This window comes from Botryllus schlosseri, chromosome 8, assembly GCF_051294905.1.
Source record: "Botryllus schlosseri isolate E-star chromosome 8, Bs_hap1, whole genome shotgun sequence".
In the NCBI taxonomy this organism is placed as follows: Eukaryota; Metazoa; Chordata; class Ascidiacea; order Stolidobranchia; family Styelidae; genus Botryllus; species Botryllus schlosseri.
In genome coordinates this window covers 22,941,517-22,966,761 of record NC_137243.1, presented here as the reverse complement: position 1 = coordinate 22,966,761, position 25,245 = coordinate 22,941,517, and the positions used below count along the sequence as shown (strand labels likewise).

Here is a 25,245-nt window from a genome sequence, read left to right as displayed (position 1 = left end):
AAGTTTCACGGATCCCTGAAAAATCCATCGCGGACACCCGGTTGAGAACCAATGTTCTAGCCCTTTTTCAGCAAAAAATATTGGATAATATGCTGAATGTATGGCGTCATGCGTCATCATCAAATTCTATAACAAAAGGGACTACAGTCTTCTCTCACAGTATCACGGGTTGGTCATTATCTGACGCAGTTTCTTTCGCGATGATGTCTAGATAAGAAATTAAAAACATAATGCCGGAAGTGACGCCATCCATACACTAGGCCTACCTAAATGTAAAATAGTGACAAGGTCCGGCCTGATTGAAGATTTAGTAGGCGGCTTGTCTTTTGAAACCATCATCTCTCATCCTTCACTGCTGACTATTTGCTATGCACATTTTCATTCAGTCCCCGTGTACTGACTATTTCCCAACATCAGCCATTCATGAAATAAAGAACAGTTACATATATTATAAAATTTCGATTACGACCGACACATGCCAGAAATGGGAGTATATCTGTAATTAAGGCAATTTCCTATAACTAACCACAGAGGTCGAGCTTGGAACATAATATTGAAACGCATAAATGCGCCACGAATGCGATATAAGGCTTACTAGACATTCGGTTCATCATTCAATTATAGAGCAGTAAGGTATTTTACAGATGCTGATTCATTTACGCACACAGATTGGTCATAAATCAAGGAACAATACTGAATTACAAAAACTATGCAAAACAATGTATAGATCAAAGAAACGTTTGGCAGCCGTCCTAGGCAGGATGTAAATGAAGCGATTGATAAGTGCCACTTGGCCCGATACTACACAATGATAAGGTAGCGAAATAATCTGCATATACTGCACATAAACCGGCAGACAGACAGTAAAGTCAAAGACATGCCAAGAATTGTTCCAAGATAATTATCTAAAAAGAAAGTATATTCGTAATACATGATTAAAATCGATATTCGGCTACGAGACTAAAAATAATCTACACTAGAACTATTCCGGGAATCTGGCAGTGTTACTGAGCAGTCGCGGACAACGTGAGTAAGGTCCCTGTCATTTTTCTGAAGTTAGGAGTCACGGGGCTGCTTTTTCGATCGATTGAAATCGTTTTGGATTTTCCCCCGAGCGTGCATTGAAGTTGGTCGCCCACGTGAACTGGTAGGTGGTTACCGCCATGTCCGCTTAGTAGTTTGACCAGCACGCCGACCGCTTCCGGGGCCCTGTCATCGTATTCGGGATTCGTTTTTTGAATGCACAACACCAGATCATCAGCGCCTTCAATGTGAATGATAAGAAGCTGATCGGAACCACTAGACACGCTCACTCCTTTGACTTTCTGCAGAGGCACGCCGGCTCGCATAGGCTTGTACGTTTTCGCGGGATTCAACTTGTAAACATGCCTGTCGGTAACCACGAGCGCCCTGTCTTCACATTTGTTGTTCTTGTTCACTTTTCGCACGTGCGCGGAAAATTTAACTTCGCTAAACTTGTCTTTGGAACGTAGTTGGTTTACACGCGACGTGAAAACCGCGGCCGCAGATTGATTCTCGTTCTGTAACGCCAAATAATTTCCTTGCCACTGTCTTCTCTTGAGCCAGTTATTTCGTTTGCCGTGCAGAACTTCATAAGCGGCACACCGTAATTCAACAGCCGGCCAGTCCGATTTCGGAATCCTTGTCACAATTTTGCCGGCCCTCCACTTGAGATGAATCATTTTCATGTGTTGCACCAACTCTTCCAACACAGCAGGAGGTTTAGTCCACACGATCCCTTTGCCTAAATCAGCTCGTCTGCTGACGCCTTGGAATTTTTGAGACATTTCCAGCAAGTAGCACCTCATCTTGTACAACTTGTATCTGTTCATGATTTTGTACATCGCGATAGTACGTCTGTATCTCATCCTAGCGAGCCCGCCTCGCCACATCTTCTGTATGAGAATCACCAGATGCGGTATTAACTGCGCCCTTCTCTCTTCGAGATCCACCAGTGTTTTTGGGGTCCTGATGAAGATTTTGGTTTTACCGTACGCGATATCGTCTTCCAGTTGAATATCAGTCACGAGAGCTTGCACTGCTTCCTGATCCGAGCTGCATTGATGGTTCGGCCAAGTAAATGACGACAGCATCTTGTATCTTTGAAGAAATCTCAAATAAGGCTGCCTGTTCGCATACCCTGCCCTGCGGACTCGAACGTTTTCCAACAGTCCGAGATAATTCACTTGATGTTTGCATCTTTTATAGTCGAACTGTACGGGCGATTTCAATTCATTCGGTTTGATGCACCTCACGTAATAAGGCTCCTTTGTGTTCAACTTCTGCACCAGAGCGATCATGGAGGTTTTGAATAAAGTTCCTGCTGTTAGCGGTCTTTTCGTGACTTCTCTGATGCTTTGCGCGCCTTCAGGCCACATTTTGGTTAGCACTTGGTTTTTGCTGTTGTACAGCAGCCGCTTAAAATCTTGAAAGAGTTGATCTTTGTTTTTATCCAAAAACCCATCCACGCTGTACTTCACATCGCCTGCGTAATGCACGATTTGGAAATCTTGGTCGTGCGCTAGATCCTTATTTTTAGGATCCTTTCTCCTGCTCGAGAAATGAGCGTGGGTCTTCAGTTTGTTATCCATAGCTTCCAAGAACATAGCGTCAGTGACTTTGCCGACATTGAGGCACGCCTCGTCACAAATCGCGATGATTCCTTTATGCGATTGCTCCACCAGCTCGCAAATGATCTGGTTGTTGAAATAATCGATGTTCTGCCACGTGATGCCTTCGTTGTAGTATTCTTCCTGTTCTTGCTTCAACACAAGTTCGATGAACAGCTGTTGCAGTTTCTCGTTGCAGTAATTGATGCAGAACTGCTCGAAACTGTTGTTGTCGAAGATTTCAAACCCGTAAATATCCAGGACTCCGATGAGAGTGCTTTTTCCGTAACGGACAATATCTTGCTTCACTTCCAGTATCTCATTGATGCGTTCAACCAGGAAACAAAACATTCGTTCGTACATCGCTTTCGCAAAAGCATCTCGGCCGTAAACAGCGTCCTTCATGTCATGCGACTTGGATATCACCTCCCCTCTAGCTGCGACAACCCTGCTTTGCAGACAATCTTGTAGATCTTTTTCCTCCACCGATAGCAATGATGCTATTTTCTTCACATAATCCATTTTTGAGACAACCACACTATCTCCTTTCTTCTCAAATTCGATATTCCCCAAGAATAGGATCGCGGCGAGAATCTTGAAAAGAGTCTTCTGTTCTTCGTCAGTAAAACCAGCAGCACGTAAAGCAGCAACTACTTCACGATGCGTCTTCTTGTCGTCAATGCTCCGGACGCTGTTCGCTTGTCCTTGGCTTGTGTACGTGAAGGCGGATGGGTCTCTTGAAAGGTGGAGCTCTTTGATCAATTGTTCGTTCGCGCCAGCTAGAAGTTGGTAGAAAGAATGGAAGTTTCTCTCTCCCAATTGCTGATGCACGACCCTCGATTTTTCTAGCAAATAATTATTGATGTGCCCACCGATCGGATCGCCTTTGAAGTCAAAATTGATATCCATGTATTTTCCAAAACGTGACGAGTTGTCATTGCGATTTGTCTTGGCGTTACCGAAAGATTCAAGGATTATGTTTGATTTTAGTAAAATACCGGTGACCCGTTCAATTTCATGACGCGAAGACGCATTCGTAATCGCGGTGATGTAATTCATGATTATTTTGGAGGCTTCTGTTTTTCCAGCCCCCGACTCTCCGGAAATGACGATGCACGTATCTTTGAGATACCTCTTCATTGTCTTGTATGCCGCGTCCGCCAATGCGTAGATGTGAGGCGGTCGCTCCCAAAATTCTCTATTCTTGTAATCTCGGATGGTTTCCGGGGAGTAAATGTTCATCGATTTGTAGGGATTGACCGACACAACTACTTCTCCGATGTACGTGTAAATGCGGCATTTTTCAAATCGTAGCTGCAGGTTCTGCATGAACTCCTCGATTGTGAGATCGTCCAAGAGAACAAAGTCTCCTTTCCCAAATTCTGGGCCTTCAAAGCTCATCCTGTATCACTTTGTGTTTCTGACAGTAGCAGTGTGTTATAATTTCTTTCTATTCAAGGTAGACTGGAACAAAAAATTTGGATAAATTCTATTACAGAAGATTTTCGAGAGAAACTAGAAAATGCCATTATTTTGCTACAGTAGGCCTACCATACATCACTCTGCTTCAACCTGACGAGGCTATGTATACAAATACCGTCTGGGATAGGAAAATATACAGTAGGCTAAAGGACGTTGTCTACTGGTTACTTAGCTAGAAACTAACCCTTCCACTATACAATATTTTGTCGAAATGTCTACATTCGTCACGATAATCGTCAAGAATTTCTCATCGAAAACTTCAAAGTACCTGCTCCTGCCGATGACGACATAGCTTCGCCCATCAATAGCCATGACATCATTTTCCATTCCATATATGTTCAATATCAGTTTCCGAGGCTATTATGGCAACGAAATACGTGGTATTTTATTAGTAGTTTCAGAATGGACTCGCTACACAGCTAAACATAAACCTATCGCATCATAATTCACTGCACTATTTAACGACCCGGTTAAAACTGAAAGAAGGCGACGCCCACATTGCCAACCTTCGCTATGACACGAGATCTGCCTCAACTTCATTTTCATTCGACAATACAAAGTTAATCATCTTATTCATTTAGTTGATTCTTCAACAATAGCATGCTACTACGCTACTCAACAATTACCTATTGTTAGTACACCAGTACACGAATTATTCATGATAGGCTTGGGTTGAGCCTTCAATTTACCGACAGCGACTGTAAAGACGAAACGAACCCGGTGCGCGTTGCTCGCATACACACACACACATTAGTTTTATAAACAAACAAATCCAGTTACTAGCAGGGTCGGATCGGATGTCGTTCTGGTTCTTGCGGTGAACAATTTTTACTAAAACGAACTTATGAATGACCGCTCGTTTTGATATGCCTGCGTTGCTTAATGCTTATATAATATATCTTCCACTGCGTAGTTTTTTTAGCATGACCGGTCGATAAAAAAGTTTGTGAATGCTAATTTATTGAAGCGCTATAGAAGAGTGCTTGACACATGGCGCTAGGGACGTGTCGTGTTTTTCAACGACCTAGCCTGGAAAACTGAGAACTAGTAGAAAACGTAACCCTCCCGGCGCTCATACTTTAGTAGCGAATACGAAGGTGTGTGAATGCTTTCACTGTCAAATTTATTTACTAAAAGCAGGTTAGTGCTGTTACGTAATGGCTACAGTTGTAGAAGACTATAGTGGTCATGCGGATATGGTGCTATCGGGCTTGCGAAATGCGGTGGACAGTGCAGATGAACAAATTCTCAAGTTACAAAGGGAGCTTGAGGAACTTGAACGGTAGGCCCATTTGCGGATGTTATCAAAAGACATTGCTATGCGTGTTTTTATTTTTTATTGTTGTGTGTTGACAAATCTCATACTGCCTAGAACATAATTACGCTGTGATCTGCTCAATTTGAAACTATGACACTGACTTTAATAACAGAGCCCAATGTCCCTAAGGCTACCGTACTCTGAATGTAATTAATTATAATAATAACATCCTATATATTTAGTAGATCTATGATTTAACAGCAAATATATAATATATGTCCTATATATCATTTTGATATCATCTCCATTGCGGCAACCAGTGATGTAACTAGATCTACTCAAGACACACACAAAATTCGACATACAAGGCACAATGCAAACATATTTTATCTCCCTCTCATTTCAGGAAAGCAAGTGATGGAGAACCAGGCAATGCAAAAACATGGCTTACAACAACTTCAGAACTATCTGAAGACTTGAACTGGAAAGATTGTGAAGGTGATCCGTCGTTTTCTCAAATAATTTGTTACCTGAGTTGAGAGATTTGACATAAGACTGTGCAGACCGCTGCTGTGCTTGTGCGGTAGAATCAAATATATTTTGAATTGAGAAATATAGCTAATTTTTTACGACCAATTTTAAACAACCAATCGATTCAACAAACACGAATCATTCAAGTACAATTTCAATTTGTTAGGAAAAAGATGCTTGCATTTAACCAGTTGAGAAATGATCTTTATGCCCAGAGTTGTTCAACTGTCATTCATGAAATATCTGATTTGCCCCATAACCGTGATTAAAACTCTCTTAAAACACTACTTCGTACTTGACAAAATCTAAAATGTAAAAGTAAATATGTATTCTTCCCTGATAGATAGTAGCCTATTTATTTGGTCGCAAAAGCTGTTACACAAAAATATTCTCACAACATAGCTACTTAAGTAGGTTGAACATGCATAGGCTACCAAACTACTTTGGCCTGTCGATCAGTGTTGGGATGACTCGAATAAGCCTTTTCACATGACTTGACTCGAGTAACTTTGCAAAAATGACTTGACTTGACTCGGTGTTTCAGAAATGGTGATTGACTCGTGACTGTAAGGAAAATTTTTGAGTCAATTTTTTTGTTTGAGCCTGACAGACATACAATTTATTGCTTTATCAAGTAGGTGCTGACTAATTCTCTGTAATTGAACAATACACAAGTATGCACAATTTGAACAATGTGCATGTTCTCGGCACACTGGTGTGACCCGTGAGGCAACCATAGTCATCATAGTCATTCGACAATTGTGAAGTCTGGTTTCACCGCAACGCCATTGTTTCGTCACTAATAAATTGACTTGAAACGAAGTGATTAGAGCTTACGCCAGTACTTCAAACTTTTAAACCTATAGGCACCCTCTGCAAGGTAAAAATAGGCTATCAAGCCACGTCAGAAATAGATCATGTCCTATTTTTATGTATAAAACATTGTTTATGTATAAAACATTGTTAGACATAATCTATTTCTGTCCTAAAGAAATAGAATACACTAGGCCCGATTTTGACATAAATCTCGTGACTGAACATCTTCCGTTGAACGCGGTATCTAAACCACCGTGTACGACATATTTCCTTCATAACATCAGCTGACAACTATATAAAGTTCGATCTCTACGTGACTGCTGGAGCGTGAAACACTTGTGGAAATTTCAATAAATTGCAGCTCCATTACGGTGGCGTTCTGAATAAAATGGCTGCGGCCAAATTTTTTTTTCGTTTTGCCTTTCAATTTGAGACCACATCAGTTTTAGAGTGCAGTGCCCCTTGAAGTAGCCTAGGTAATCCCAGCTACGAAGAAGTGGGTGAAAGTATTCAAACACAAACTGTGAAAAAACATCCAGATTGAGTGAGCAATGCGGAAATAGGTGTTTCATTTGTTAGTGACTATCTTACGTTACAATATTATGAAACCTTACTTATATATTTTATTTCTATTGCTAAATATGTCGCATCAACAATTTAGATATCGGAAATATGACTGAAGTCGATCAAGATTCCATATCCCTATCTTCATCAACCCTCGGAGCTGTGACATCGACCAAACTGTTTCACGAGTCGAAGAAGATTTGTTCCCATTCGTCCGACGAATCTATTGCGAGCTTCGTACCAAACTACGGATTTGATAGGACGAGTAAATCTGATGGAGAAAATTCGTCCAAGGTCGAAAAAGAGGTTGACGAGAGATGGGGATGCCTGAAGCGGGTGCTCTCCGATGACTGCTCTGGTATGTAGAACAGATTTGTACAAATTGCTGGATTTTCAAAATCTGCAACTAGAACCAGAACTGGTCAATGTGCAATGTGTGCAACTAGAACTACTCACTTATCAAACTACTACAACTAACTAAAACAAAACTAACCGATAATTCATAATACGAATTTCTGACTCTGAGCTGGAAATTGCTGCTAGAACATCACACATCACAACAGCGGTATCGCGATTCACGCTGCCAGCAACATCTGAATTATTTTTAAAATGCACAATATTTATACTCTAGAAATAGAACTGCAACTACTAAGTTTTCAAAATACGCAACTAGAACTTGATTTGAAATTGAATTGAAAAACAGTTGTTGACTGCCACCCAACAAAATTGGTAGATTGTACAAGTCTGTTGCAATGGTTTGTGATGAAAGAAATAGAAAAGAGTGTCAAGAGTTGTCTGCACACTACAGGCATTGAAGCAAATTCAAAAGTTAGGCCAATATGGCAAAGTATGACATAACAATCAGAATTTTGGACCATCAAATTGATATTGTGACGACGGTAACAGCAAACTTTGAAGTATTTGAGTTGTAAGGAACATATTGTTTCAATTTCATGAACCAGCTATTCAATTATTTTCTATTTAGGAGCGGTAGCCTACTCAAATGGATTTCTGAGACAAGTAGCCTAATCTGTTTCAAGTGTCGTTACCTAGGCCTATATCATGCCACATGCCATCAGAACCTTGAATTTATTACTGAAGATATGCTAGACATGTTTTCGCACTGTATTAAAGCTTATTATCCTAACCTACATTCTTCCTGCAGATGATTCTCATGCGAGAGACAAGCTTTTCAAGCAGATCCTTGAAGCTACTGAGAAAAAACCTGTCCGCAATACCACCAAGCCAAACTCGTACGTGCTCATTTCTAGTTTACAATCTTTAGCTGTACGCAAATCCCTTATGTTTATTCTCTTTGCGAAGCTTCAAGACAAAGTCACCTTCACATGTGAAACAGCGGATGGCCTACAATGGCTTATTTAGCGCAAGGTATTGCTTCACATTGGGAGGCATTAGTCTCGATGCATTCATGCTGGTCCTGGTAATAAAACTGTTTACCGGTATGTCGTTGTTGCAGAGGTAATAACTCGGCAACTTCAAATGACACACCCAGTCGCAAAAATAGGCAAGGCAAGCAGACTGGTGAGGTATCGAGACATGCAAACAACGAGTCTGTGTGCGAGGTAAATATTGACATGTTATTTTTATGTAAATGCTCACTGGTGCTGATTTCTTATGATGCCAAAAACGGCATCGGATATACACAGTTTATCATTGGCTAGAGAGGTAAAGAAAGTCTGAAAATCCCCATAAAAGGAGTCTGACTGATTGTGTTTGATCCATGTCTCATATCTATGCATGATAGTCACCATTCAAAATGGTAGTATAAGTACCCTGTCACAAATTCCATATTATTTAAATATTATTATTAATATTGTACTAGTTGCTGACGATTACCCCTGATGAGTGTCAGCCGAAAATATTCGGGTTTATATCAATGTCAAGAAGCTATTTGAATATTTGTAAAACTACGCTCGTGAAGTGTGTGACCCACATTTTGCACCAATAATAATGTACACTGCGTTTGTGGAGAGAAAGTGCTTGCTGTCGACGTATTTTTGGAAAAGTGCGACAAAAAATCGGGATCTTGAATCATTTTGGTTAAATTTGGCAAAACCTCAAACCTTTCCGTAGTTACGTTGTTGGACAGTACTATATTTTAAGATAATTTTTGGGGTGCATAATTATGGTCTAATGAATATATTAATGATGGTAAGACTATAGCTAGACATTGTGAGAACAACATGCTGGAATGGTTCTGCCGCTCAAATTTTTCCACGAAAAAATCTTAACCTATGTCTTCTCTTTGCTTTTTTCCCTATATCGGAATACACATCATCGTTCTTTAGCAACCCCACGGCGTCTCAGCTAGCCTTCATATTCTAACTTCAAACTCAACATCGTCTCATTGGCGTTTCATCCAAAGAACCACTCAGCTAGAGTGATGTATCAAGATATTAGCAATAGAGTAGCAAGGTTTCAAATCTAACCTCATTGTTTATTATTACTTTGAAAGAACCAGCTATGCATTGCTCATTGTCATTGGTCATCGGTTACGCAGTAAAGAATTAGTCACCTGTTGGTTCATAGTTGATAAATGGTACATCGTACATCATATGATTACGATAAATAGGAAGACCTCATATCTCTGGTCATCAAGAATTACTGCCATAGCTTACATCGGGAGAATCACAAGTTCTACTCGCTTGGATTCAAGCATCCTTCTAAATTCTATTCGCATCGAATGTCGGCGTTATTGCAATTAATCAAGTTGGCGTTTGGTTATACCTGCCAGCTAAAGTCGGTTTGAATGCTGGTTCTTGCTCATTAACGGATTGAATATTTGAACTTCTTCTCCCCGTCAAATGATACTTTTAAATAATACGTTGTAAACATGACATTATCGCAACTCGTCTTTCTGATATAAATTGCACTACATACCCCAGTAATTCTTTTTGTGGTGACCTGAAATGTTGTAATGTGGTTTGTAGTTTGTAATGTGTGTTACCTGATGAAAAGCAGTATTCTCATTGCAAAATTTTACACACTTTTTCTTATTCTCCAGTCCTTGTTGGTTATGAAAGTGGCACCAATTTTTATATTCTCATTCTTTGCTGCTATAAATCAGCCGTTTGTATAGCATGGGCTGTAACTGTAACGAAAATTGGCGTTCTGGATTTCAAAAATTTGTTTTCTTATGCCGTCCGATCTCGATCGTTATTTTGAATATATATGTGTCAATCTTTTGTGCAATTGAGCACAATAATTATAATGGTGATTCCTTTTCCATATAATCTTAATAGAGATACTACGAAATACTGTAATCATAACCACACGTTTCAGAAGCAAACAATCACAATATCTTACATTCATGCAGCAATCACCTCATGTCTGGTGGTGACCAATATATTACTCATATTATATTCTATGAATGTAATACAAGGGATGGGATTGCCATGTAGCTACGACAATTTGGCCGATAGAAATGATGGGAAACTGTTTGAAAACCGATTTTTTGTTGACAATAAAAATTATCTTGGCTGTGAAAGCCAGAGAATTAGATGTGCTTAAAAACAAAGCACCACAAAGTAGCTAATCCAACTACTGTTAAGATTTGTAAGTAACCTATGTAGTGATTAAATGCTAATATGTGAATTGCAGTACTGAATTTGAATACTGTAGAAAATTAAATAAAGATCACTCTCAAAATCGTTATATCAATGGTCTTGGCACTGTTTTCTAGCCGTTTATCTGCTATCTACGTAACATTGGTAATTTCTTAAGACGACATCAGCACCAACCACTGCTAGAACTGGTAAATCGCAGAAAAATTCAAAGGCATTGGAAGAGACAAAAGCTGAAAATAAGCGATTGCAGGACCGTCTTCGGACAGAAAAAGAACACAGTGACACGGTAAGCTTTATTTTGTTACTGGAAGGTTTTAGTCAGGGTTTTAACGACTCGAGTCATGACTCGACTCGATTGTGACTCGACTTGTCTCGAGTAATTTTTTCCAATGCGTTAAATGACTCGACTCGAGTCAATTTGTGTATTAACTCGACTTGTACTCGAGTCATTGTGTATGACTCGAGACTAGGATGGCCAAGACAGACATTTCATTGTTGCTTCGAAGAATAGTAAAGTCGCCACGCTATTGGTATTTCGTCTATCAGTCCTGATACTTGGAAATAGGGCAAGAAACTCTCAGGACTGAGGAAAATTACAATATTATGAATGCAAAGTATTCGATATCATTCGAGCACAGTTGAAAAAAGCAGGGTTGAACTCAAAACTGAACAGCGAACTCAATGACTTGGACTCGACGCTCTTACTCACTGACTTGGACTCTGACTTGACTTGGTGGCGAACTGAAAATGAGGCGGCTTGACTCGAGTCAAAACTATATGAGTGAGATTGACTTGTGACTCGGAACCTTGTGACTTGGTATAAATAGAACACAACTATTGTGGAATTTCGGGTATGATTAGCAGCCACTCTTATGCCAAACACAAAGAGACTTCTTGATTATTATTTTCTATTGAAATGTTTGAGATGCCTGCACACTTTTCAAAACTACATAGGGATGAGGCATTAATTTCAACAAGCATTTTTCTACAGTGTAATTACATGAAATAAAATAGTAAATAAATATTTATAAATCATATGGAATGAAAATTATTCCAAATCGACTCGATGTCCTATATGTCAGCGTCTTTGCGCCAGTGCAATGCGCGAGTTCAGAAGGGGGATGTAGCAGTTTCAGACTAAATTCATTCAAGGACACAACTGAAGGAACAGCACACCATTTGAGTCATAATGATAATAAATAATGTTGAGCATGATGCATGAAAGAATCATGATTATCAGAATATAATAACAATAGGCTGTAGCAGCCCATCATCTGTGTAGCAGGAAATGCCTGTTACTAGATAGGTTGTACACTAAATAACCTTACCGTAATTGATAGATGATAAATTAGTAATTGCCATAATTTCTGATGAGTAGGTAATATAATGTATATACAATGCATGACACTCCTAATGGTTTTCCTAGTTTTGGTTTGGAATATGTAAATCTGAGCCATAAAATCACACGTACGATCATGGTAAACTATTGTGTCAATTTGAAGTAGTATTAAATGATAATAGTCAATTGCAGATGTAGAATTTGCAACAATATTTCCACTTAAATAGCATTAGTGCCTACAGGCAAACTACAATTGGTTTCATTCATTTTCAGCTGTGCGATAAAATATCGGACTTGGAGAAAGATATCGAAGAGCTTCAAATTCAGGTTGAGTTGAAGGCTCACGAAAACTCTACAGGGAAAATAGCCGGTAAGTCAGCCAAGTTTGTTTATCAACGTGAAGAGAATTAGTAACTGCAAGGGAAATTTTGTTGTGCGAGAGATAAGATAAATAGTTGTTCCGGTATTGAATGCAAATTTCAAAGTTCATACACAACGGTACTTATACTCATATACTGATGTTGTGTGGAGTCAGTTGAACATCAGAGACAACACATTGTGTTTGCTCTCTGCCATCATTCTAAAATTTGTGCATAACTCTTTGTTTGATGGTTATTCATTTGTGGCTATATGCATATCAGTGAAAAAGCTATGCCATCTGATGTGTATGTCCTACTTTTCAGTAATTTGTATGTAAAAAACTATTATGCGTAATACATTTGGGGTACCATATCTTTTGTTTGTGTTCAGCAAACGTCTAGGGTTGTTTTACTACGGTATGTATAGACGTGATTCAATTACAGAAGTGATTGCATTTTTAATGCGTCACTTGATTTTAATGTAGCCTAGATTAGTGACTACCTGCACCATACAACAATACATATAGAATTGCGGGATTATAACACGGTTGCATTAATCCTAGCAATGCTTAATGCAGATTGCAGACAGTCTCCTTGTATATCATAAAATGTGTTGGGCCTACCATTGCACTCTAGGAGAATACAACAGAGTTTAAAAATCAAAAATACTATCAGCATGAAGTGTCAATGCGGTTTGACATGACGCAGTGGGTACTTTTATTTGATCTTATCTTCCAAGATCTCCCCTTTTTACACGATATTAGTGCCATGCTTTGCTATAACCTTTTCTTTTTATATCATCAGGTTTCCTAATGATGATAGCAGAAAGTAACTTGAAGATTTGCATTATTTTGATGAGTCGCAATCACTAATCAGGATACCTGTATTAGGGCTCTTCAAAAATGACCTTTTTTCTCAAATCGTAGGCCTACTGGCTACTTGATAAAATTGTTAGGTTACCTACCTAATTTAAGCCTACGCACCAAATTTGGTTCAATTCCAACCAGTAGCCGCATTGCTACAGGAGAAGAAAGTTTCTATTTATTATATAACAATAAATAACAAAAAATTTGAAAATTTTCTGTTCACCCCATGAAAGTGTTGGGTTGTCTATAGAAACGATGTTAACAAAATTTGGTTCAATTCCAACTAGTGGAAGCAGAGTTATTGCCGTCGAAAAATTTGAATTATGAATAAAACAGTATTTACGGTGACTAATTCTTTAATTATTTATTATAGTGGTGCCCACCGTAAATACTATTTTATTCAAATCCAAATTTTTCGACGGCAATAACTCTGCTTCCACTAGTTGGAATTGAACCAAATTTTGTGTGTAGGCTTAAATTAGGTAACCTAACAATTTTATCAAGTAGCCAGTACGATTTGAGAAAAAAAGGTCATTTTTGAAGAGCCCTAACCTGTACGTTGATATATACCAGTGCCTCCCAACCAGTGTGTCGTGAAGCATTTCTAAATGTACAGTTTTCTATTGAATACTTCATAGAGGGCCACTTTTGCTTGTTATGGAATGCCAGCAATCTTCTAATTTATATGATAGCCTATCAATTTTATAGGTAGGCTACAGTTGAAAAACTTTTAGAATGTTGACGATCTTACATTGGGAGGATGGTCTGAGTAAAATCAAGGCAGTCAAGTCCAGACTTGACCTGATGATAGCTAATATACAAACCCAACATTCGCATTAATAGTAAATTGCATGCTTAGCCTATACAGTACATTGTTTCTTTTTTCAGTAATTTGCCTTTCATTCATTTGCTCTTATCTCATTGTGGGCCGCACGTTAAGACCTGCGTTTATAGTGGGTAGCGAACTGACAAAGGTTGGGGAGCACTGATAGATCCCTATACCACCTATTTTTACACTACTTGAATGCTGGTCGCTGCTATTTGCTGTGTTTTACTCGCAGAGTTGGTGGAAGAGATCCAAAATGCTCAAAAGTTGAGAGAGAGCGCTATGCTGGAAAGGATCGATATCGCTTCGCGCGATAGAGATGACGCGATAATGAGAGCCAAGGCCATGTTTCTGAAGAACACCACGTAAGACATTGTAGAGCTGGTATCCAAGGAATAGGTATTGATGTGACGATTGCGTTGCAGACCGAGTAAAGATACGAATCCTGACAAGGAGAAAAGAGACCAGGTAGGTTTAATGTTCAATGATAAAAGAATTGAATAGTATATTCATATTGAAATGAACCCGAATATTTTCGGCTGACACTCGTCAGGGGTAATCGTCAGCAACTAGTAGAGAATTGGAAAGAACATTGTATATCAACAATCCTATCGCCAAATATGACGTCACCGGCTTGAAATTTCAAATAATGATGGTGAAGAGAATATCTTGAGCTCCAATTCAATTGTAACCTTCCAAGAAGCCCTTCGACTTGAATGATAACAATCAATACTTGTCTCGGATTCAAGTATTTGAATCTCTATGCCTTGCCCAAGTCACCGGTTTATCGTGCCTCAAGTTTAAGCTACACAACTGAACGGTTACAAATCAGCAGACTGTCGTAACTCTGAAATTTCCTACAAATTTTGATTTGGGATTTGCGTTTGGCATTTTTTACCTATTTTCAGACCATGATGGATCTTGTCGATAAAATTTCCGACGCTGACTCGGCGTCGGTCATAGAGCGATGCGGAAATGAGCTGCTTGCCAGAATGAATAATCTAAAGAACGCGCGCTGCAGAATTACCGAAGAAGAAATGGCGGTTGTCATGCGCGAAAGAGACGATGCCGTAGCCAAGGTTTTTATGAAAAATCTCTTGAATTACCATACTTTTATGACTTACTTCTATGTTTCTTCCTTATCTCGATGACTTTTAATATTTTGAATAGGCTCTGGGTGGTACCAGACTTTAGTCCACTGAATAATATATATTCAAATTGAAATACACCTGCACATTTTCGACTGGCACTCGTCAGAGGTAATCGTCAGCAACTATGAGAGACTTGAAAAGACCATAATAAAATGAATGAAATTCGAAGTCACGAGTAATCGCCAGGACCTAGTAGACAATCGAAAAGAACATTCTCTTCTAGTGTCAGCCAAAAATATTCGTATTTGAATATGAAAATATTATTCCATCTTACCACCTTATATTTGTTCTGAAATTTATTTTAGACAAAGTCTGTCTGGTGACGAGTATTGTAAGCAGTCATTATTAGAGCCCGAATGGTATCAGAATTTTAGACGGATACAGATATGGCAGATTTTTGCATACAAACCGACATTTTCTGCCAATATCACAATGTGACATTACTTCAGGTAGAACTTCTGATTAGTGACGGTCATTTTGAACATTCAGCCCATATCACCTCAGTAGAGTAATAAAAAATTGATTAGTGACGGTCATTGTAAACATTCAGCCCATATCACCTCAGTAGAGTAATAAAAAACAATAAGTTCCAACTAAAAAGGCATATAGTATATGGGAGTTGACAAAGCACAGGTTCTTCAGCATTTTCACCAATAAGGGAACTCTCCATGGCCTGTCTAGATCTGTCCCAGTAAGCTGAAAACAGACAATAACTTGGATACCTTACTTTTTGACAACGTCATCAAACGAAGCTCGCCAACATTATTTTTAAATGTTCAAACTACACGGAAGCTTAATGTGAATAGAGTCATATTCTTTGACATGAACAAGGCTCACCAAGAGTTCCACCTTAATGACATTAAATCAGCCTCCATAATTACTGTACTGGTTTGATATATAATTGCATAATATATTCATATTGAAATTTAAAAGGGACAGCTTGCGATACTTAAAGCAAGAAGTATGAGACCTGCACTGCCTACAGCTTTCATTCATCATTTCAGAACGGATAGCAGTATTTGAAACACAGCTAATAATGACAGATTGATTATTATTATTATATCCGGTGCAGTTGACTGATTACTTGCCTGTCGTACAGCTCACGATAAAAATAATGTATAGTATGACTGAGTAGGCGCTCTGTTTATCTTCAGTGATACAAAGGCAAGTACATACTGCTTACGTTTGTATGTCCACAGTTCAGGTACGGCCGTCATGTGTTGCATTGCTCATGTCAACTCATGTGGTCAATGCCACCATTGCTCATAAGCAGTATGAATTATAAGTGATGTTGATTAAATTGATAGGCCCTTACAAATGAGGGTATATAAAGCTGCAGAAACATGGTATGAAATAATTTTCCAAATTCAACTTTAGGTGAAAAACAAATTATTGTTATTGATGTTGAATATTATCTAAATAATAAGGCTAATAGTACAGGTCGTTTTATAAACAAACCTTTCATTTAATATACCAGATGCAGTCTCTTTTTCATATAGCCTCCCTTCTTTGTTCAAGTTGACACTTTAAAATTCTATGTTGAAATTTCATATCACATCATAAAAACCGTCAGTAATTGTGTCTGGATAATACTATTGATTCAACTAAATATGAAATTTTAAAAATGGTAGCCTGTTCTGGTCTCTAAAGCTGTTGAAACTGTTTAAATATGAAATAAAAGGGAGCAGTGATATCGTCTTTCAGTACTTGAAAAAAAGGACAGCACGTATCCTTTATTGCCAACCATCTGTGATCATAACCCGGTTCCCTTTTACAGTGTCATAATTTGGAGCAAGAACTGCGGAATTACGTGGATAAGCTGAGCGACGTGAAGAAGTCTCAGAAAATATCGATCAACAATAATCTGAAGGTACTAATCCAAATGTTTTCTACTGCATATTTCATGTGCGGCGCATAGCAGGTGATACGTCTTGTCTTCTGATCAATTTACATGATGGAACGGGCAAGTATTGTCATATTGATGGGTTAATGGTCCGCGAAATATGTAAGCCTGCAGTAATCAGCTGCAGTACGTTATTGTTAATGATTTGGAACAAGAGTAATTGCTGTACAATGTAAAATGCGCTGATGTTTTGAATGTGAAACTAAAGAAGGGATTTCATACTAGTATATATTTTGATTTGGCAAAAAGAGATCATTACGCTTTGTCACGATTGTAACGCAACGTGAAGGTTTTGTGTAACTTCTTCAAACGATATGACTCCAGAAGGTTGCTTGCGTACGCCGCTGCGTATTATCTCTCGATTCACCTGGCTATGTGAACAGATTGGTTAACTCAACTTCCGGCGATGGCTTGTCTTGTAAACGCAGTCAACACGCAGACTTCTACAAACTCGTGGATTCTTAAAATGCGCAACTAGAACTGGAACTAACGACCTTTAAAAACCGCAACTAACTAACTTTCAGCTATCCAGACTCAATTCCGATATTTGATATAGAATTGGCATTTCAAAAGGACAGATTTTGAGTTAGAAATGCGAGTGGTTTTTATCAAACCTGAAAAACCACCCCTCCTAGGCCATTGTTAGTGGTGACGACCAGGCGCGTAGCCAGCCGAAAAATAAGGGGGGGGTTTGAAATAAAAGGGGGGGGTTTCGATTTTTTCCGAATTTAGTAACGTAGCATTGACTCATTAGGGTTAAGTACATGCGATGCGTAAATAACGATTATACAACATCCCCGTGTTGGCGATTATAGGCGTACGATAAGCTTTTCGACGAGTCCGGAAGTGCTGTTAATTAGCGACTCCCTGATCTGTCGTGAACAATGAAATACGCACGCGTCGAACATTTGAATACGCGCGCTTATCAACGCGCTGAACAATTAAATTCGCGCGCTTGTCAAAGCGTCCAACAATTAAATACGCCCGCTTGTCAAAGCGTCCAACAATTAAATACGCCCGCTCATCAATGCGTCTTGCGTCTTACGTAGCCTCGGTGACGATTTAGGCAAGTCAAAATGTACGAGTTTTTATGGAATATGTGCTATAATGACGCCGATTTCAGGTGGTTCAAACCTTTACCTCTTATAACTCAAGCCTACTGGACTATAGCTGAAGACTAGTGGAAATCAATTACGCATGTACGCACGCGTCGAACATGTGCGGACATTCGATGTTATTCAGTTACGAGATGTAACTCTTTAATCACAATCGCTAATCAGCATATACTTGATAGCATTTTATCCAAGCCATCGAGAAATAGGAGCCGAAGCATGGTAGGCCCAAGACGCGGTAGTTAGGCTAGCGATATCTTTAGTACGAGGCCTATTCCAGATGCGATTGTGTAGGCCTACGAAGATATCGTGCACACCAAGCCAATGCAGATGTGATTGTGAAGGCCAGTGACGATATCGTGCGCCACGGGCCTATTGCAGATGTGATTATTCAAGCCAGCGGAATTAGGCTTGTTGGAGACGCGGTAAATCAGGCTAGTAATGATTGCCGAACGCGCGACAATGAATGACCTGATTTCGCCAATCATCTCAGCGGGAGATCGTGTAGCGTTTTACACTGTGCAGTGCAATGCGCACAGACAAATCTCGCTAATTAGCAACACGTCTTTCGTTAATTGGCCGCGCCTTTCGTTAATTCGCCGCGCACAATACTGATAATATGACTTATTGAATTGCAAACGAGTATTAGCGTCAGAGCGGTCATTTAAAAAGAGCAAGGTTTCGCGTTAAAGGAGGGGGTTTCGCGTTTCTAAAGGAGGGGGTTTCGACCCCCGAAACCCCCCCCCTGGCTACGCGCCTGGTGACGACCCTGAGCTAGCAATACTTGCAAGAACATCACAAAATAACAGCTGTATCACGATTCACATCAAATGTCAACACATCTTTTCTATTTCTTCGGCATCTAATTTTTTTTTACCGCGCAAATTTAGTAGAGGCTGTGGGCCGTATGAATTCAACATCGAGATAAAATAGGCCACACAGTTGACCAAGCACGTTTCTAAAACTTTACGGCACTACAGTGCTGCGCTCTCTGACATAGGTGACGGACACAGTTACCACAAAATGAGTAATATTCCAATAAAGAAATACAAATACAACAAAAAATCATCACTTTCATTCTGTTTTGAACTATGAGTTGCACACGATACCTGGCAACACTTTTCAGCGACTAAAGAATCGATATTGTGGTTAGCGAGACACCTTACTTGCTGGAAAACTATCTCCTCGTAAAGCTTGATCATGTGTGGAAGCGCCAAGACATGTTCTCAGTGTCTCGGTCTAAATGTCCATTCAAATCAGCTAATTCTTCCTCCACGGTATGCTATTACCATCGCCGAAACATATATATATATTAGGGTGGAGTGAAAATACTTTTTAAATCGAAAAAGAGGGTTCTTAAATCCCGACAAATGACTTGAAACATTAATAAAAATTGATATTAGGGGATTACCCCAATTTCCCAGCCGGCAACCCACCACTTTCTGCGCGTGAGAGGGTAAAATTGCATATCTCGGCAACCTCTGGTCGTAGAGTGATGATATATAGCTCAAAAGATGAAGAAACATCATGTTTATATGAGTCCTAAGAAGAAAGTTTACTCCATTGTGAACACAAAACTAGTTATAGCCAAAAAACAGAAAAAATGAGGGTAAACGGCAGGAGTAACCACATACTCAGATGTGCTGGGGCTACGGAAAGCCCATCCTGGTGACGTGAGGTACCAGTTGTTTGCAATCTAGGTCAATACAAGGTTGCAATACGAAGATCCTTGTTTTCACTCCAGCCTAATAAATATATCCACATCAATATTTTTAAGCTGAAATCAATTCAACATTTCAAAATACTTTACTAGACGTTCTTCCGATATCTCAAATCAGGTCACTGGCCGCAAAACATGACTTTGCCAGCCATGTGTTGGTGACCCATGTTTTCGAGCAAAGCACATCCAATTCACACAGAATCCAGAGTATTAATCACATCTCTTATCTATGCTTCTCACGGCAAGCACAAGATATCACGAAAGTCCAATCGGATGCTATCTCAATTCGACTGATACCAATGTTGGCAATGTATACTTGCAAAAGGGATTTATCGCTTCGTTGAACGTCATCAAAATGCATTCCGTTATAACGATATTAATTCATTATTTTCTTTTTTGTACCATAAAAGTCACACATTTGAACTTTCCACATCCCCCATACTCTTACGACATCATAAGGAGTGATACTCGACTCGAAGCCTGAATTCGTAATCGAATCACAAATGTAATGGACATTTGTAGGGGTCGCCGGCGATGTGACGCAAAGGAATGTTGCAGATCATCTTTCCAAATGTGCCCTTGCTTTTCAGGATAAAGTATTGTCCACGGAAGAAGAATGTAAGAAAGCACATTCGAGACTGTACGAGGCAGAGGAAGAGATCAAACACCTGAAATCCTCTTACAAGTAAGTTTCTTAAACTTTCTCGTGCGGCTGATGTGGGTTCCACACCAATGGTCTCAATGCATTTAACATGTCAATGTAAACTAAGAATTCGTAAACTAAGAATTCCCAGCGATTTAACAAATTACGTGCTCCGTACATTCGGCATATGCCAGTGGTTATTTCAAGAGAAAATAAATCAAGCTTGTGTAAAAACTTGAATGGGAATTCGATGAAATCTGGATATTTATTCTATGAAGTTTGTATTTTACTATTTATCGAAAATCATGTGAAGCACTGCCTTTGTCAGCTTGGTTAGCTTACCATTTTGATAGTTGATATATTGCTGTCACTATCGTATTGTTTACTGTTAGGTATTTGTGTCAGGGTTGTAATGACTCAAGTCATGACTCGACTCGAGTCCGACTTGAGTCACGATTTTCTGACCACTCGACTTGACTCGAGTCATTTTCTCAAAACACGGAAATGACTCGACTCGAGTCAATTTGTGTATTGACTCAACTTGGACTCGAATCATTGCGCATGACTCGAACCAAGTCATATGACTCGAGAATCAGATGGCCAAGGCCGACATTTTATTGTAATTTCGAAGAATAGTAAAGTAACCACACTATTGGGATTTCGTCTATTCGTACTGGTACTTGACAATGTGACCAGAAACTGCAAAAGTGAGGGAAATTAGTTTATTATAAATGCCAATCATAGATAGATACCATATCATCACACAGAGGTCTAAAACGTGGGTTTAACAAGACTGTAACTGGATACTGAGCATTCAACACAATGACTTGGACTCGAACCTCTGCTCGCTGACTCGGTGGTGAAAAGAAAATGACTCGACTTGACTGGGAGCCTTCTGATTTGGTTTCAACCCTGCAAGAGACGATACAATTTCCATTGCTTTTAGATACCGTGTCAGTTTGATATAAATTTTCTCCTGATTAACTGAAATCTCGTCGCATTACAGAAAGTTCAAGTCGCAGGCTCACTCGCAAGACGAAGAGCTAGCAAAGCGCTACAACGACTGCTTGCGCAAAATACAAGCCGACGCGGAATCCAACCGAGACAAGGCCAAGAAATTGCAGCGCAAGAATCACCTGCTGATGGACAAGCTGAACAGATCAAGCGCCGAGGCTCACACTGTGAGGAAGGAAAACGAGAAGTTGGCCGAAGATTATAACAGGAGTCAGGAAAAGTGTGGAAAGTATGATATATCATTTTTAATCATCTTGGTTTTATGGTCATACGACTTTGCATTTAAAGGAAAAGTTAGAATCAAAAGATCGTCAATATTTCATAAACGGCTCTAGCCACAACTAAACTAATACGCAGGATTGATGTAACTCAGGAGAGCTTCTTGGAGGTGCAGAACTCCCATATACAATTGAATAGCATATCCATATTGAAATGAATCCGAATATTTTCGGCCGACTCTTGTCAGGAGTAGTCGTCAGCGACTAGAAGAGAATTGGAAAGAACATTGTATATCAACAATTCTGTCACCAGCATGAAATATAGAATAAGAGAGTGTTTAATGTACTATTTTTAAATGGTACACAAACTCATTTTGTTGACACAGCCTTGGTTGGCGTATTTTGATAAAAGTCGACTCCAAAGCACACAAATGAAAGAATGTGAACGGCCCCTCCTAACGGCGAAAGTTATACAACCTGATATCAGAAAGTTTTCATATAACCCAGTTGAACACAGAAAACTTGGTTTCCAAATATTTTTAAACCTTAAATTACTTAATTTCGTCAATATTTCCAAAACGACACCTTCCTATCTTTTCATTATATCGCAGTCTTGCGGTGTTTTGAATTAATGAAAATTCTTAATAAACTGAACAGAACTGAACTAGTTTAGTTGTGGCTAAATTTCCAAAACGACCTTAGCCGCAACTAAACTACTTCAGTTCTGTTCAGTTTATTAAGAATTTTCATTAATTCAAAACACCACAAGACTGCGATACAATGAAAAGATAGGAAGGTGTCGAAACGACTTGGAGTAGTCTTTGAAATCAGACACCCACCCTGGCCTAAGCGCTGTAAAGAGGAGACATGCAGGCGACTCTGGGAATTATACAATGTAATTCCAGAAAGTTGTCATGCAACTCATGGGAGTTATTTCCCAGACTTGTACAAACTACTGGATTCACAAAATAAGCAACTGGAACTAGAACTACTCATTTTTCACAACTTGCAACCAAAATTAGAGCTACTCACTTTTCCAAACTCTCAACTGGAACTAGAACTAACGACCCATAAAAACCCACAGCTAACTAACTGACAGAACTAACTATTAGGTTCAATTCCATTAATTATTATTTTCTTGGAATCGGATCGTTTTTTTGCATAATCACCAGTACAAGTTTGAAATAAGAACGCTTTCGATCCACAAAACCTCACCTCACTACGCCATGGTCAGTAATTAAGACTTTTAGCTAGCAATGGTTGCAAGAACACAACATAACACCGCTATCGTGATTCAAGTCAAACGATTACGCATGTTTTCTAGTTGATCGGCAGCTAAGTTTTTTTTCATGTGAAACTGAAACTGGAACTACTCGCTTTTCTAAATCTGCGACTAGAACTTTTTTAAAAGATAACAAGTTTTGGGATTTTTTGAGCGAATATTACCGTATTAACTGGGCGAAATAGGCGATGAATCATGGTAGCAAAATATATTTTTGCAAATTGCCTTGTTAGTAGTGTCATTAGTCATTTTGCGTTGTCGAGAAGATACATCTTGCAATTTAAAAAGAAACTCGTTACCAATTTACCACTAAATTTATGTGACACCATGATACTGTTTGAAACTACTTTCCAGTTCGTATATCAAACTGCCTACTTATATTGTGTAATTGTTTCAGGCTTGAAAGGTTGGTGAAAGTGCTGCGGAAGAAGCTAATAGCCCAAGCACAACATCCCATATCCACCCATGAGTAAAAGTATCAAGTCAAATTGCTACAGAGTGATTAACACTGTTTCATTTTAAGAGTATGTTGTCTTTTGGTGCTGTCGTAGTCATATTGTCCTGTTGTTTCAGAATATAACGATCTTGTTGCACGCTTGCTATTATTCTTAGCACATCTGATATTGTCTGTATTTATGCTGTTCCGAAAAGTGTTTCCAAAGCCAACTCATATTTTGTCTTGTGCAATACAAAGAGTTTTATTGTCAAACTCTTGCCTTTGTCTTTATCAAACAATCTGATTTACCTTTCGAGTTCACATGACTGATATATTGCACGAAAGTAGCATGTACTGTGGTAGCATGATATATTTTACATTAGAGCCTGTTCACTGTATTATTGTTTTAATAAATATTGAATTGAGTACTTGTGTGTTAATCGACAAAGTTCGATTCGACTTTCGTTACGTGTATGCTTACTTTCACTTTGCGCGTGATGCAAGGTCCCTGGTGCACTGCAAATGTTTTCATTGTTAACACACATTTGCAATGTTAGTACTGGAAATGAAGTTGAGGTAGCCTACATTAGGGCTATATATGCTAATGTGGTCTTGTTTCGTTTACTTTCCTCTTTGTTACCGCCCTTAACTAGCCATATCTTGCTTCACGGCCAATTGAGATAGCCTAGAGCTGACTATTGCAGTAGCTTAGTTTTTACACCCCTGATGTCGTGGGTTCGATTCTTGCTGCATGGCGTTCGCAAGCATGGGTACAGGGGTGCTGCACGAAGTGCATCCTACTAGAACGGCATGCGAGACAATTCGTATGATACTATCTTATTAACTCTGCTGAATTTGATTCGATGATGTAGCCTACTCAAATTAGATTTAAAATGTCTTGTTATCCCATTTTTATTCTACCCTTTCCAAAACCCACATTTCAAAGTGTTTTTATGTTTCTTGCTGTCTTATCTTTTGGGGCCAAGGTCGCTGTTTTATCAATAATCTTCACCTAGTTGTTTCGACGTCATCCCATCATTTCATTGTGTCACATTCTTGCGATAATTCGGATTGACAAAGATATTAGCAGACTGAACAGAACTCACAGAATAATTTTCACTTTGAATTTTCAATCGAGATATGGAGTTATGTTATTTCCGATTATATACTTGGATTTTACATCCCAGAACATGAATATATGGTTCAATTCGCTGACTTTCGCCGTATGTTTACAAAAGCGGCAGCTATAAAAACATGATGATCGGCACATACAAACAATAAGGGAATGAAAAGGCAAGCATTCGTCAAAAAGCTGAGGGATCAAACTGTGATTTACTTCATGAAATTACACTACGTAAATACTATAGAATATACTGACCTACGTACGTTAGTAATCTGTAGGGCGATATTTTTTGACATGTCAAAATTGTAGCGTTGGGTCAAAATTTGTCAAAATTGGTTACGAAGTCAAAATTTTTTGACCTCTTCATTTCGTTTGTATCGTAGAT

At 39.0% G+C, this 25,245-nt stretch overlaps 2 protein-coding genes across 2 annotated transcripts; one reads left to right on the top strand and one right to left on the bottom strand.

Annotated features, from left to right (window-relative positions):
• Nucleotides 1-424: 424 nt before the first annotated feature.
• On the bottom strand, nt 425-4,745 carry LOC145444014 (unconventional myosin-Id-like). The gene has a single exon (XM_080321916.1). It carries the CDS (start codon nt 4,029-4,031, stop codon nt 1,005-1,007), a length of 3,027 nt encoding a protein of 1,008 aa, XP_080178042.1. The 5' UTR covers nt 4,032-4,745; the 3' UTR covers nt 425-1,004.
• A 68-nt stretch (nt 4,746-4,813) lies between these two features.
• On the top strand, nt 4,814-24,165 carry LOC145444015 (mirror-image polydactyly gene 1 protein-like). The gene is made up of 15 exons (XM_080321918.1): nt 4,814-5,394; nt 5,777-5,868; nt 7,379-7,639; nt 8,447-8,534; nt 8,605-8,670; nt 8,759-8,864; nt 11,026-11,154; nt 12,481-12,577; nt 14,494-14,623; nt 14,684-14,726; nt 15,167-15,337; nt 17,187-17,279; nt 20,735-20,829; nt 21,794-22,030; nt 23,699-24,165. Exons 1-15 carry the CDS (start codon nt 5,270-5,272, stop codon nt 23,772-23,774), a joined length of 1,809 nt encoding a protein of 602 aa, XP_080178044.1. The 5' UTR covers nt 4,814-5,269; the 3' UTR covers nt 23,775-24,165.
• Nucleotides 24,166-25,245: the final 1,080 nt, after the last annotated feature.